At 34.8% G+C, this 13,225-nt stretch overlaps 1 protein-coding gene and 1 pseudogene across 1 annotated transcript; one reads left to right on the top strand and one right to left on the bottom strand.

The window, feature by feature from the left end:
* Positions 1–930: 930 nt before the first annotated feature.
* On the bottom strand, positions 931–2,815 carry LOC120161890 (metacaspase-4-like). The gene is made up of 2 exons (XM_039172101.1): positions 2,368–2,815; positions 931–1,717 (listed from the first exon to the last, which is right to left on the bottom strand). The coding sequence occupies exons 1-2, from the start codon at positions 2,705–2,707 to the stop codon at positions 936–938; spliced, it is 1,122 nt and encodes a 373-aa protein (XP_039028032.1). The 5' UTR covers positions 2,708–2,815; the 3' UTR covers positions 931–935.
* Positions 2,816–4,190: 1,375 nt separating this feature from the next.
* Positions 4,191–10,356, top strand: LOC120161450 (annotated as a pseudogene).
* Positions 10,357–13,225: the final 2,869 nt, after the last annotated feature.

The raw sequence follows: 13,225 nt of genomic DNA, 5'->3' as shown, positions 1-13,225 counted from the left end.
ATCTTTAAAACTCTTTTTACAAATCCCATCATAACTCACTCATCTTATTGTTTTAAGTTTATATAAGCTTTCCTTAAGCTTATATAACACCCAATTATTCCAACTCAACCTATAAATTCAAGGAATTAACAAGATGAAATCAACATACCTTTGCTTTGGCTCTCACGGTAAAGAGAAAAAAAAGAATGGAGAGTTCTCTGGAAACTTTCTCCCATTTCCCACGTTTATAGCCTACAAAATGGAGAGTTCTCTGGAAACTTTCTACCATTTCCCACGTTTATATAGCCTACAAAAGGAAAGATAAAATTCTTTCTTGTCAAATGACCATTTTGCCCTTCTTTCTTTCATTCTTTACTAAATCATCCATCACAAAATGTTTCCAATAAAGTCCCTGAACTTTTAACTTATTTCAAAATTGAGCATAAATTTTCAAAATTTACATTTACGTCACTGACCCATCTTTTGGGATGTTACAATACCCTTATTACTTTCAAACTTTGCTATTAAGTCCAACATTAAAATTCTCTAATTAAGTCCCTAAACTTTTTAATCTTTCAAAATTAGACCTCAAAGTTTCGAAACTTACATTTTAGTCACTAGCCCTGAATTTGGGATGTTACATTAAGTGACTTCTGTGATAAATAAATTCTTATTATCCCTTGAGGACCCAAGTTCGAGCACCATAGATGTTAGGGGTGTGAGCGTTCAATGTCGAGAGGTTGAGAGTTATCTATGAACAAATATTACCTTGTACTTACCCGGACTATGTTTAAAAATTTATAAAATTTTTCAAATTCAAAAATAATTACACCATTTAACCATAAGTGATTAGAATTTAGATGGCGAATGACTATGTTTGATTATATATGAATATGATATATAAGTTGTGTACAGGCAATACAATCATCTGAGCACCAACAGGAGAAGAAGATCATTTAATCGCAGATAAATGGAGTATCAACAAGATAGTCGCTGCAGTAAAGGCCAGGGCTCTGAGTGTAACCCTTTTTTTTAAGCATTTGCCTGGCCTTCAAAACAAGTTCTCGATTAGTAACTGAGCCATCCGACTCTGCAAGTATTGTTTGAATGGCATCGCTTAATGCACCATATGCTAGATTCGGATTTCCCGGCGGGCAAGCATCCGCCGATGTTTGGTGTGTCTGGCAACCACTGATAAGAATTCCGTTGTCTGGAAGAGGGTACACAGTTGCTTCTCTATGTTCGGTCTCGAGCGCCCATTTTCCGTACCCTTCGTCTTCAACAAGCTTCTGTTTAAGAAACTGTAGCACCAGACTCCCAAGAGTCCCCATGAACCCTTCGTCTTCATCCTGTAGTTTGGTTATAACGACCTTCATGAACTTCTTCACTTTGGGGCTTGCGTCTTCTCCGAATGCATCGAAAAGGGTCGGCCTTACTTTCCCGATATCGATGTCGTCTTTGCCGGTTTTCTGCTTGAGCATTTCGATTAGAGTTGAGAGGGGGAGATGTCGGCTTTTCACGTAGATACTCTCGTCATGTATTCCACGACCCTCAACTGTTTGGTTGAAGAAGATATTGAACCCAGAACCTGACTCTGAATCGGAATCATGGTGCTTTGTGCTCTCACCGATTTGCTCTTTCGCCTCTTCGATCAATCCCCCACTGTGGCATGAATCCGATACGATTGTTATGCGACAACCTTCTGGGACTTCATCCACCAACTCTCTGAAATCATCATCTGTGCACAACCACCCAACAACACCATTAACGAACCATGCAAAAAAATGTTGAAGATTATGAAATATATCCATACATTTCATATAACATTTGTTTATTTTGAAAAAAAAAATATGTTCATTTAATTAACGAACGAACGCAAACATACATGTGTTAAGTTTGTTTATGTTCATGAACAAACTCATTTAAAAGTTCGTTTATTGGCTTATTTATCGACTTGTTTACTATATTCTGCTTAAATATTAGTGAAAGTAGGGATTAAATTGAACTTGTGGTGAGCTTTAAAGTTCAAACCGTATAATCTAAGGAGTTTAAGGACTAAATATGTCTGCCAACGTTCAACGAGCCGAACACGAACAAATTTACAAATAAACGAACGAATATGAGCATAATACAAACATAAACACCTTAAAAAATATAGAATAAGACACAATCTTATTCGTTAAAGTTAATTCATTTACACTCGTATTCATAAATTCAGCCAAAAACGGGGTGGGGGGAGTATTGATCACATTGAAACTTCAAATCGAGTCTAGCAAGGAGATCCTAAACTAGAACAAAACTAAATCTGATCACGAGAGACACAAATCTATATAATATAGCATATAAAGTAGAGAATCAAAAGAAAAAAAAAGTGAAAGAAAGAAAAACCAGTGATGAGATTCATATCCATGGGCACAATGCATTCATCGTAGCCGGTTTCATCATCATCCTCAGCAGGAAGCCTGGTGCCATGCCCACTGTAGTGCACAAACAGAAAATCCCCAGACTCAGCCGAACACACGAGATCATTCAAAGCACGTCTGATGTTCTTCCCCGTGGGCTGATCGTAAGAATCATCGGTGTCTATCAACACCTTTATGTCCTGATCGGAGAATCCGTAGCGTTGGATGAGGCAATTGTGCATTCTCTTCACGTCGTTTATGCAGCCTTTTAGCTCCCCGTTTGTGCCTGGATAGTTGATTCCTATCAACACTGCTTTTTTCGCCATTGAAACGAAACTAATTTCTTTGCAGAATTATTTCTATAATTATGGAAAAGCTTGTGTTTTGTGTGTGGAGGGAGATGATTGACTATTGATCGGAAAAATTAGTTATCTTACTATTTTTATCATTTATAAATTATTAATTTATTAATTATTTTAAAGTCTTGTTTATTAATTTTAAAAAATATACTCTGAACCCATTAAATGATCTCAATAATAAAAGAAAAATATTATTCTCTTTCGTAATTATGAGTTCGATCAACTATGATTTTAAAATTTGTGTGTATTATCAATTAATTAATTTTTTTAAAATAAATATATCTTTTAATATCTTAAATGATGGAAACAAATAGTAACCGCCCCTCGAAAGCCCCGACTATGTGCTTGACAAACTATTTAAATCCATGACAAGATCTCGAGTGATAATTGACAAATCATTTCTTTTTATTGAAGCAAAAAAATTATAACCTATGGTAATACAATGATTGATGTGTTTAGATGTTTCATTTCTATTAAATGATAGAAAAAGATAGAGTGAAAAAAATTGGTTCTAGATCGTTATAGAAAAGTTTTATAATAATTTTTAGTGTTAGTGTCAGATGTATAATTATTATAATTATTTATAGTTAGACAAATTTAGTAAATATGATTGATTGATACTAATTTTCAAATATGATAAATTATGTGAATTTATTTAAGGTCATTTAATCACGATCTTTTGAAAGGTGTAAGACTTGATACCTCATGTCTAAAGAAATTATCCTAAAACTTTAATTTTGGTGAGGTTATTCGGATAATATTAGTATAAAATTATATACATTTCATAGTTTTTTCTCCTCATATTGATTTTTCATAAAACTCACTCAAAAATCAATAACAAATCATTTAAAGGTTTAACATGCTAATCTTCAATCTTCTTTAGTGATTATTTAAAAATTTGATGTGCTCCACATCAATTATATTTTTAAACAAACACTCCAAATCTTTTGAATCCAAGAAAATCCAAAAACTCTTTAAAATAATGAAATTTTTGTTTAATTTATGAGTTCTAAAGAGATATGTGAAAATTTAAACTGATAAAATGATGGAAGACGATAAGACACGTTCATCGATATTTAGAATGACCATAAAGATGATATAGAGTGATAATTTTCAATTATGATTAAAAATGAATGAAAAAACTTTAATTTTGATGAATAATATAATAAATTAGAATAAAAAATAATTTTTATTTTCTACATCAATAGTAAACTGTCATATCATTATTGTTAATGAAGTAACAATCCAATAATATATTTAAAATTAAAATTCACTAATATGATTTATTAATTTAATTTTTATTTAGTTTTTGATAAATAATTTCTAAAGTACATTGGCGTGTTACCTGACCCACCGAGCGGCATCACTCTTGGTTCCGTGGACCGTGGTGGCTTCGAAAATAATAAAGGAGGATAAATGATGAAAAGAATATGGAATTCGAAGAAAATATAGTTACTTCAGACATCTAATTCAGCGGTGAGTGCGAAATTATAATTTTGGGAATTAGGGTTAGTAGCAGTGGCCGAAATGGCCAACCGATTTTACGGTTACTCTTCCCCATCCCTATCCACTTACGCCTCCACTCTCCAACGTTATCTCGACGCCGACACCACGACACAGTCTCAGTCTCATTTGCTTCACCAGCTACACCAATCCGCCGCCGACGCTCATCAAACGCCCCTCTCAAGGTAACCGAACTACCTTCAGATTATATATATCAACTGCTTTTTATTTCGAGGATTGCATATACAAATCCGATTATCAGTTTTATTTCATTCTTATTTATTGTGTTCTGAACGTTTTTCTTGTTAGGAAACTACCGTCTTAGATGCCCATTATTGGTTAATGGTTATAAACATAGATGCTAAAGGTTAGCTTTAGCATTATCCTTTACTTGCCTTTCAAAATTTTAGTTTAACATTGTTCTGTATACTAAATAATGTCTACGTCTTTGTCTTTGTGTGGTTTCTCATCGATAGGTGCACTGATGATATTGTTATAACGATTCTACTTTTAGCTGTAACATGGTGTGAGATTTATTGCAATCTGGGAAGGAACCTACAGGCTATTGGCCTTAATCAGCTTGTTCAAAATTTGATACCATTTTGTATATGTATATTTTTTAGTACTAGTATTGTAAGTCATCTTGATCCTTGTTTAACTGTTAAGTGTTAATGACTTTGTGCATCTCCCAAGGATGGTAATTAACTTTGTATCTAGCTAACTATATTTCTGGAATTCAGTAATATCTTTTAATGAAAAGTTGTAAAGTATTTGTAATTTTTTTAACATGTTATTTGGTATATAATTCCCAAACCATTATCTTCTTTATATAAAAGCGCTTTTTATGTCCAACTTATATTATTAACGTATATATTTCCTGCTTTTGTTGCATATAACTACTATGCACTATAGTTCTCTACCATCAGAATGTTTTGGATGCCCAAAGCACACTTGGGCAGCTTGAAGCTTGGTATTCTGCTAGCTCTTTAGTCAAGCGACCTAGATTGGAGAGTGCAAACAATTTACCTATATATCCTCAGAGGCCAGGAGAAAAAGATTGTGCTCGTTATATGCTCACAAGAACCTGTAAGTTTGGAGATAGCTGTAAATTTGATCATCCTATTTGGGTTCCCGAGGGTGGAATCCCATATTGGAAAGAGGTGAGCGTTTATTGCTATCTTTCTTGCACCGATGATGGTGAATCTTAAGACTATGCGCCTATAGAAATTACTTTTCTTTGGGTAAAATATAAACATTACAATTTGAATGAAATTTATTTTCAACTTTTATACATATCTTTTATTTTAATAAGTACTTTATCTACGTACTATTTATTGCTTATAAAGTATATGATTGCTGCTTTTATGCCTGGATAAGCATATTTGTGAGGCTTGTCGGGTTATTTTATAGTTTTACCAGTATTTAAAAGATTTTTTACAACTATAGCATTATGCTTTCATGTTTTATGAAATTCAATTACTATTCTGAATAATATCTAGTGACCAGGTAATAGAAAAATGGTCAATTTTTCTAGAATGGTTCCAAAAATTCATCCTCATTTCGAATTTTTTGTTCCTGTTATTATCGTAATTGAATAATTATTCAATATTATTTATGTATCGCATCTAATTTATCAGATTTCTACTCTTATCATGGGAAAGGTTCATTCAGTGAGGTTAATTCCAAGGGCGTGCAATGGAGAGGCAGACAGTTTAGCAAAACTGTATAGGTTCAACTGTGGTTTTTTTGGTCCAGTGAGAAGATTTTTATGGCAGTTGGAGTGTTTAAGTTTTATGTACTGAATTTTAGTGTAATTGTTAAATCTTATGCAGTGTTTTAAAAAGCGCGTCTGAGGCGCTAGGCGAGGCGAGGCGTTTAGAAGAAAGCCTCCTACCACCAAGGCGGCGGCGAGTACATGAGGCGGCGATTCAGTCGTCGGAGGCGGCGAGAGGCGACGAGGCGATGCTTTTAGCGATTCACGTACAATGACCCATTTCAGATTGGGCTTTTTGTCTTCATGCGAGTGAGCTCCAGAGATAGAGAACGAGATCCGGTCAAAGGAAGAGAAGGGGAAGGGAGAAGCTGGGAGTGCCTTCTGGGTCGACTCAATGAGCAGTGGATGAAAGACACAAGCGAGTTGGAGGCGACTGCCATTGGTGGAGAGATGAAGAGAAGAAGCAGGTAGCAGCGGAGATTTCGAGTTTGAAGCAAGTGGAAACTGAAGAATGCTTTGGTTAGACCATAGTGTTTATGCTTATAGTAGCGTGTGGATTCAATGGTGGGCGCCAAACTAAAACAATAAAATAATAATTTTTTGCATTATGATCATCGCCATTCCCCAACTGTGTTATAGACATTTTCGATCCATGTTTTCATCGTAATCATCGCTATCAATATAACTGCATTATTTTATCCAATTTTTACACTTTGTTAATTCAATTTCTTTGAAACATATATTTTCCTATCTTTTTTATAATAATTAATATTTTAAATTCAATCTTTTAACGATACAATAATATTAAAAATTCTAAAAATAGTAACGAATTAAATTGGATCAACTTTTTTATCAATACGATTTTATTCGGAAATATACATCCTCCACTTGAAGGTAACATTTTTTTATACATGAAGCTGATATTTAAATGTAAATGTTAATATAGTATTAGTTTATTTTAAATTGAAATTTGTGTGCTAAGAAAATTGAGGTCTCAGATGATATTAGGGTTTAGTATTGTCTATTAAAAGTATTATTGAGATTAAAAGTATTCTTGAAATTTGGTGTTTTTGCCTATTAATTTAATTATTAAGTTGTTTTGTGTTTGAGGTATGGTTATAAAATATTTATAAATGTTTTGTAAAATTAAGCGTCTCGCGTACGTGAATCCCTCGCCTCAAAGCGCCTCAAAAATTGAGGCAGGTAGCTAATCGCCTTGGAGCGCCTCGCGCCTTTTAAAACATTGATCTTATGTAATTTTTCAGTGTCAATAAAAGTTCTAAGGCACTCTTTTCCTCCTTCCGCTGAGATTAAGGAGCTTAATCTAAAGCTCCATTAATCAAGAAAGGAATTTATAATGAGGCCTTCCATTCTTATAAAAAAAAAATATCATACTAATCTGATTTCTTGTTATTTCTTTGGAACTCCTAAGTCCTTTAACATTTTTCAGGCCTAGATGTATGTTTTTATTAGATGATGGTCTGGTTTTGTAAGATGCAAATTCATGCTTTTGTGTGTGTGTGTGTATCTTCATAACAGTGTTTAGACATTTTATCTAATATAATATTTTTAATAGAAAAGAAATTTGGAGTTCCATTATTTACTTATAGTTTACAAAATTTAAAGTATATCCAAAATTTCCATCCATCCATTGTAAGAACTTCTATTCCTAATGGAATTTACCCCTTTCTGGAGTCAAAAAAGAGACACACCTGTGCAAGAGTATTTTTTTTTATCTCACAAACTTTTCAAGAACAAGGGTGGAGGAAAGCAAGCTACTTTTGGTGGCTCTTCTTGGGCATGCATATAGGATTTGGTGTTTTGGGGTAACTGCTAATAAGAGCAACCTAGAATGATGGAATGAAGAACATGGGATTTTCCTTAGGGCCCTGCCTCAAGAATTTCTGTCAGCTTCTTTAAGGATGCTGAGTCATTGTCCGACTTCAGCCCGAGAAAAATGTGATAAAAGGGGCAGCGCTCCTACCTCCTACTATTGGTGCATGTCGATGCTTTTCTAGGAATGTGTCTATTGCTGTCGGTTTCTCCTGTTAGATGTGTTCAATGTAGTTGGTGAAGAAATTGGTACACTTTAGGATTAATAACATTTCTTTTCTCAGCTGTTTGCATAAGTTTGATGGGCTATTTTGTCATAGCTTGTGGTTCTAAATTTTTGAACGGATCCCATTAACATACTTCTGGTACTTCTTTTTCTTCCTAGTTGCGTATCTAATAATTGGGATCATCGAATTGTTACTTTGCTTGACTTGCATACCTTTCTGGACAAGTATTCCTTGGTTGTTCCAATTAAAGATACATTGTGATTTGTTCTACTTTTTTTAAAATAAGTTGTTTGTTTCTCATGAGGACACATCAATGAACTTATTACTCGTGTTTGTTTTCCATGTTAGAATACGGTTTCATTTCCTTGTCTCTCTTTCTTTTGCTTTAGGTTCCAGTTGTTCCTGCTGGTGAATCCCTCTCTGAGAGACCGGGAGAGCCAGATTGTCCTGTGAGCTGTTATATTTTTTATGCTTTTAGTTTATTTAAATAAGTTGAACTTGAGTTCTTAAAATATTCGATTCTATTGCCTGTTTGATTTTGCAGTATTTTATGAAGACTCAAAGATGCAAGTTTGGTTCGAAGTGCAAGTTCAATCATCCCAAAGATAAACTGGATCCTTCTGTATGTTCCATTCATCCAGGGTTCCCTTACTTTGCAGTTATTTTCATTTCTGACTCTATGACAAAATCGTGATTCTTTTCTCAGGGTGATTTCGAGAATGTACATGCATCTGGTTTACCAGAAAGGCCGTCTGAGTCCCCATGTTCTGTAAGATATTTACCTCCTATGGTTTATTTCTTCTTGTATGATTAGCACCAATTATGATTTTAAATTGTTATCTTTGGTCTTATAACTTTTGCAGTTCTACATGAAGACTGCAAATTGTAAATTTGGTGCAACTTGCAAATTCAACCACCCGAAAGATTCCAAATACAGTTATCCATACAAAACAATGCCAACTGCGAGCAGAATGATACAGTCTCAAATATTGGGGCGATAACTGGAGACATTAAGCCGGCACTGTATTATAATTCCAAAGGACTTCCAATTAGACCGGTAATGTGTCTGTGCATGCGTTTGTTTTTCCTTTTTAATAACTAGTTGGTGCATTAGTGATGTAGAATACGTAGGGAAATTGATGAAATATAGAAAAAAACATATCAGAAATTGATTGAAATAACTTGGAAGGAATAGAGGAAATTGGGGCTGAAAAAGAGCACAGAGAAAGCAGAATGTAGTCAACAGGGGAAGAAAATCAAGATAACTCAAATATCCATATCTGGAACCTGAGTGAGAAAAACTAAAATAACACAGGTATTTTAAGTAAACTAATAACCATAACTCTATGCAAAATAGTGAAATGCCAAATATAGCTCTAATTGGAAATAACACTAAAATAATATATGCTTTAAATGATGTATGCCATTCCCTTCTGAACTAAATGTAATTTATTGTAGAGAGAGTTAGAATGCAAATACTGTCTGCTTTAGAAAATCCATAAAGAGCAAAAATAAATGGCCTATCCAGTGAATAATATAATACATATATTTCTCGATGCACAAAGAAACATGCACATCAAGAATTCCTGCCACTGTGAAAAAGTGTTTGAACACTAGCAGATAAAAAAAATTGGTCAGAAGTTGAGAAGCATCCTAATAAGTTACTCTACTTTTGACATGTAAACAATGACTTACATTCAAGTTATAAGGGAAGGCACTATATAGGCATGGAGTTTAAGCAACGAGAGGAAGAAATGTAGGTAGATAGACTGATACTCAATTTAATGAAATAGTCATGCATGACACCATCAGTGACGTAAAATGTTTTAGTATTATCATTCATCCTAGTAAAGTTAAATCAATATGCTTTTTCATATTTTTTCAATCTAATCCCAACATGGAGATAAAGGTTTATGAAGCTCATGGATAATGTATCTTCTTTTTGACAGGATGAAGTAGATTGCCCATTCTACTTGGAAACTGGCAGGTATGTGTTATCTTTCAGTCAAATTGTTTTATCTATGAAATAAAGATGGTGTCTTATGCAAACTTCTAAATTTTCTTACTTTTCAATTTTAGTTGCAAGTATGGTTCTACTTGCCGCTACAATCATCCTGATAGGAATGGTATGTTCTGTTTGATGTTTGTGATTTTGAAGATAAAATTATTTAAGTTTCTAAATGTTGCATTCAGTATTTGTGCCTCACAGTTCATTGTTGAGTTTTTGTGTAGCATTCATTCCTCCTGCAGCATTAGGTCATTCTCTTGTAGCATCCACAAGTAATCTGAACATTGGAGTTAATGCAGCTGCTTCTGCATGCAAACATTGCCAACGGTAATGAGAGATTTTATGTTTCTGCATTCAAACTTTTATGTTTCATGGTAGCCCTCCACCTCTGTCCCTCCTGTCCCTCTCATATATCAAACTGCATGATTAGTGGCAAATGGGTGGGGTTGAGCTGGTATGGCAAGTTTTAAATGGATATGGCGGTAAATGCCCATTGAATTTCTAGTTGCGTGTCCAACCATTACTGCCCATTTTTATGGGAGAGGCCCAACCTGCCCAAAAAACTTATTCCTTGTAAAATTATGTTCAATATGAAAATAATTCTTTTACAATTTTGTTTATTTTATTTTCAAAAATCTATTTTTCATTTAAAACAATAAAAAGGAATTATTATTCTTTTTTCATTTTTTTATTTTTCTCCCTCTTTTGTTTGTTTGTTTGTTTGGCTTCTCTATCAAACCTCCAAACCTACAACCTGTTGGGAAATAAACCGAGTACGAGAAATTTTCCTATAACTAGATTAGTGAAAATGCGAAATAAAAGCGAAAAATAATACCCGAAATTGTTAACGGAGTTCAGCCAATTTGCTTACATCTTCGGACTGCTGCAGATCTTTTACTAAGAGAGAAAATTTACAAGTGTTTACAAAACACTCACTACTCACAAGAAAGCTCTTTAGTATTGGGAGAAAGAAATGATTTTTGGGATGATTTTGAAGCTAAATGAGCTAGGGTGTTTATAGTTGAAACTTAGGGACTAATATTTGTAAATACCCTAAAGTCTAATGACTAAAAAATAATTTTCCCATGCTTAAAAATCAACAAAATTCAGCAGCCCCTTAGCAGCCCCCTTTTTAATTCATTTAACAGCCGCCGGCTGCATTTAATTTTCAACAATCTCCCACTTGAAGACTGATTTTAATCTGTCTTCACATCTTGATCAATGCAGCAGCATTTATGGTCTTGTTATCCTAGCATGCCAACTGAAGTTGAACACAACTTCAGTTTGTTCGTGGTCACCGTCTTTGTCAACATGTCTGCCGGATTTTGAGCTCCACTAATCTTTTCAAGTTTTAAAATCCCATCTTCCAGAAGAGATCGGATAAAATGATATCTCAATTGTATGTGTTTCATCCTGGAATGAAAAGACGGATTCTTTGCTAGATGAATAGCACTTTGACTGTCGCAGTACAAGACATTGTTTTCTTGTTTCTTGCCTAACTCTTCCAAGAAACTTTGGAGCCGCATCATCTCCTTGTTGGCTTCCGTAACAACAACATATTCTGCTTCAGTTGTGGATAGAGCAACTATCTTCTATAGTTGAGAAACTCAACTCACTGCGGTTCCTCCTAGAGTATAGACATACCCTGTAGTGCTCCTTCTGATGTCGACATTTCCGGCTAAGTCAGCATCTACATAGCCTGTCAGTAACATATCTCCACCTTTGAAATAAAGTGTTTTGCTTGTAGTACCCCGCAGATATCTAAGGATCCATTTGACTGCTTCCTAGTGTAATTTGCCCGGATTATTCATGTACCTGCTAACAGCTCCCACTGCACGAGCAATATCGGTCTGGTATAAACCATGGCATACATTAGACTTCTAATTGCTGAGGCATATGACACCTTCACCATGTGTGCACGTTCTTCCTCCGTCTTTGGTGATTGTTCTTTGGAGAGTCTAAAATGAACACCTAAAGGTGTACTTACTGGTTTAGCATCTTGCATGTTGAACCTGGAGAGTACTTTGTTGATGTACTCAGCCTGTGATAACATCAAAGTCCCCGACTTTGTGTCTCTCTTGATCTTCATCACAAGAATCTGCTTTGCAGCGCCAGATCCTTCATAGCAAACTACTTCGATAATTTTTGCTTCAAGTTTATAATCTCTTGCATGTCTGAGCCTGCAACGAGCATGTCATCAACGTACAATAATAAAATAATGAAGTTGTTGTCGAACCTCTTGATGTAGCAACAATGATTTGCTTTGCATCTTGTAAAACCACTGCTACTCATGAAGCTATCGAACTTCTTGTACCACTGTCTAGGAGCTTGTTTTAAACCATACAAACTCTTCTTCAACCTGCATACCAGGTTTTTCTTGTCTGCTTCTATGAAGCCTTCTGGTTGCCTCATATAGATTTCTTCCTCCAAATCACCATGAAGGAAAGCTGCCTTTACATCTAACTGCTCAAGATATAAATTCTCTGCAGCTACAATTTTCAACACCGACAGTTTTACGATTGGAAAGAAAATTTCATTGTAGTCAATACCTTCTTTTTGTTGAAAGCCTTTGACAACCAATCTTGCTTTGTAGCGTTTTCTCCCATCGTGCTCTTCTTTGATCCTGTAAATCCACTTGTTGTGAAGCGCTTTCTTGCCTGGTGGTAATTCAGCTAATTCTCATGTCTGATTTTACATAAGCGAGTCCATCTCATCTTTCATGGAAGACTCCCACTTGACTGAATCCTCCACTTGTATTGCTTCATCATAGCACTCTGGTTCACCATTGTTAGTTAGCAACAAGTAGTGCAAAGAAGGAGAAAATCGTTGGGTTGGTTTAGGAATTCTGGAGGAGCGTCTCAGTTCTGGTGTGCCTGGTTCTTCTTAAACTGCTTCTGGACTGATATGAACATCATTTCCAGAAATCTCCTAGAACTCAGCAAATTCCTTTGTTTCAGCTTCGGTGTTGGAGCTACTTGATTCCATGGTTGACCTATCTTTATACATCACATTTTCATTGAAAATGACATCTCTGCTTCTGATGATCTTCCGATTTTCATAGTCCCAAAACAGGTAACCGAACTCATCACTGTCATAACCAACAAAGACACATTTATTGGACTTAGCATCAAGTTTACTTCTTTTAGCAGAGTCTATGTGTACATAAGAAATACAACTAAACACTCTTAAGTGTGAAAGAT

Source organism: Hibiscus syriacus, unplaced genomic scaffold (assembly GCF_006381635.1).
Source record: "Hibiscus syriacus cultivar Baekdansim isolate YM2019G1 unplaced genomic scaffold, ASM638163v2 tig00111402_pilon, whole genome shotgun sequence".
Taxonomy (NCBI): Eukaryota; Viridiplantae; Streptophyta; class Magnoliopsida; order Malvales; family Malvaceae; genus Hibiscus; species Hibiscus syriacus.
The sequence above is the reverse complement of the archived record's forward strand: the minus strand, read 5'-3'. Positions and strand labels throughout refer to the sequence as shown.

Coding starts and splice junctions, on each gene's coding strand:
- LOC120161890 (XM_039172101.1), bottom strand. CDS start 2,707: ATGGCGAAAAAAGCAGTGTTGATAGGAATCAACTATCCAGGCACAAAC. Junction 1,718..2,367: donor GGATATGAATCTCATCACTG/GTTTTTCTTTCT, acceptor GGTTGTGCACAG/ATGATGATTTCAGAGAGTTG.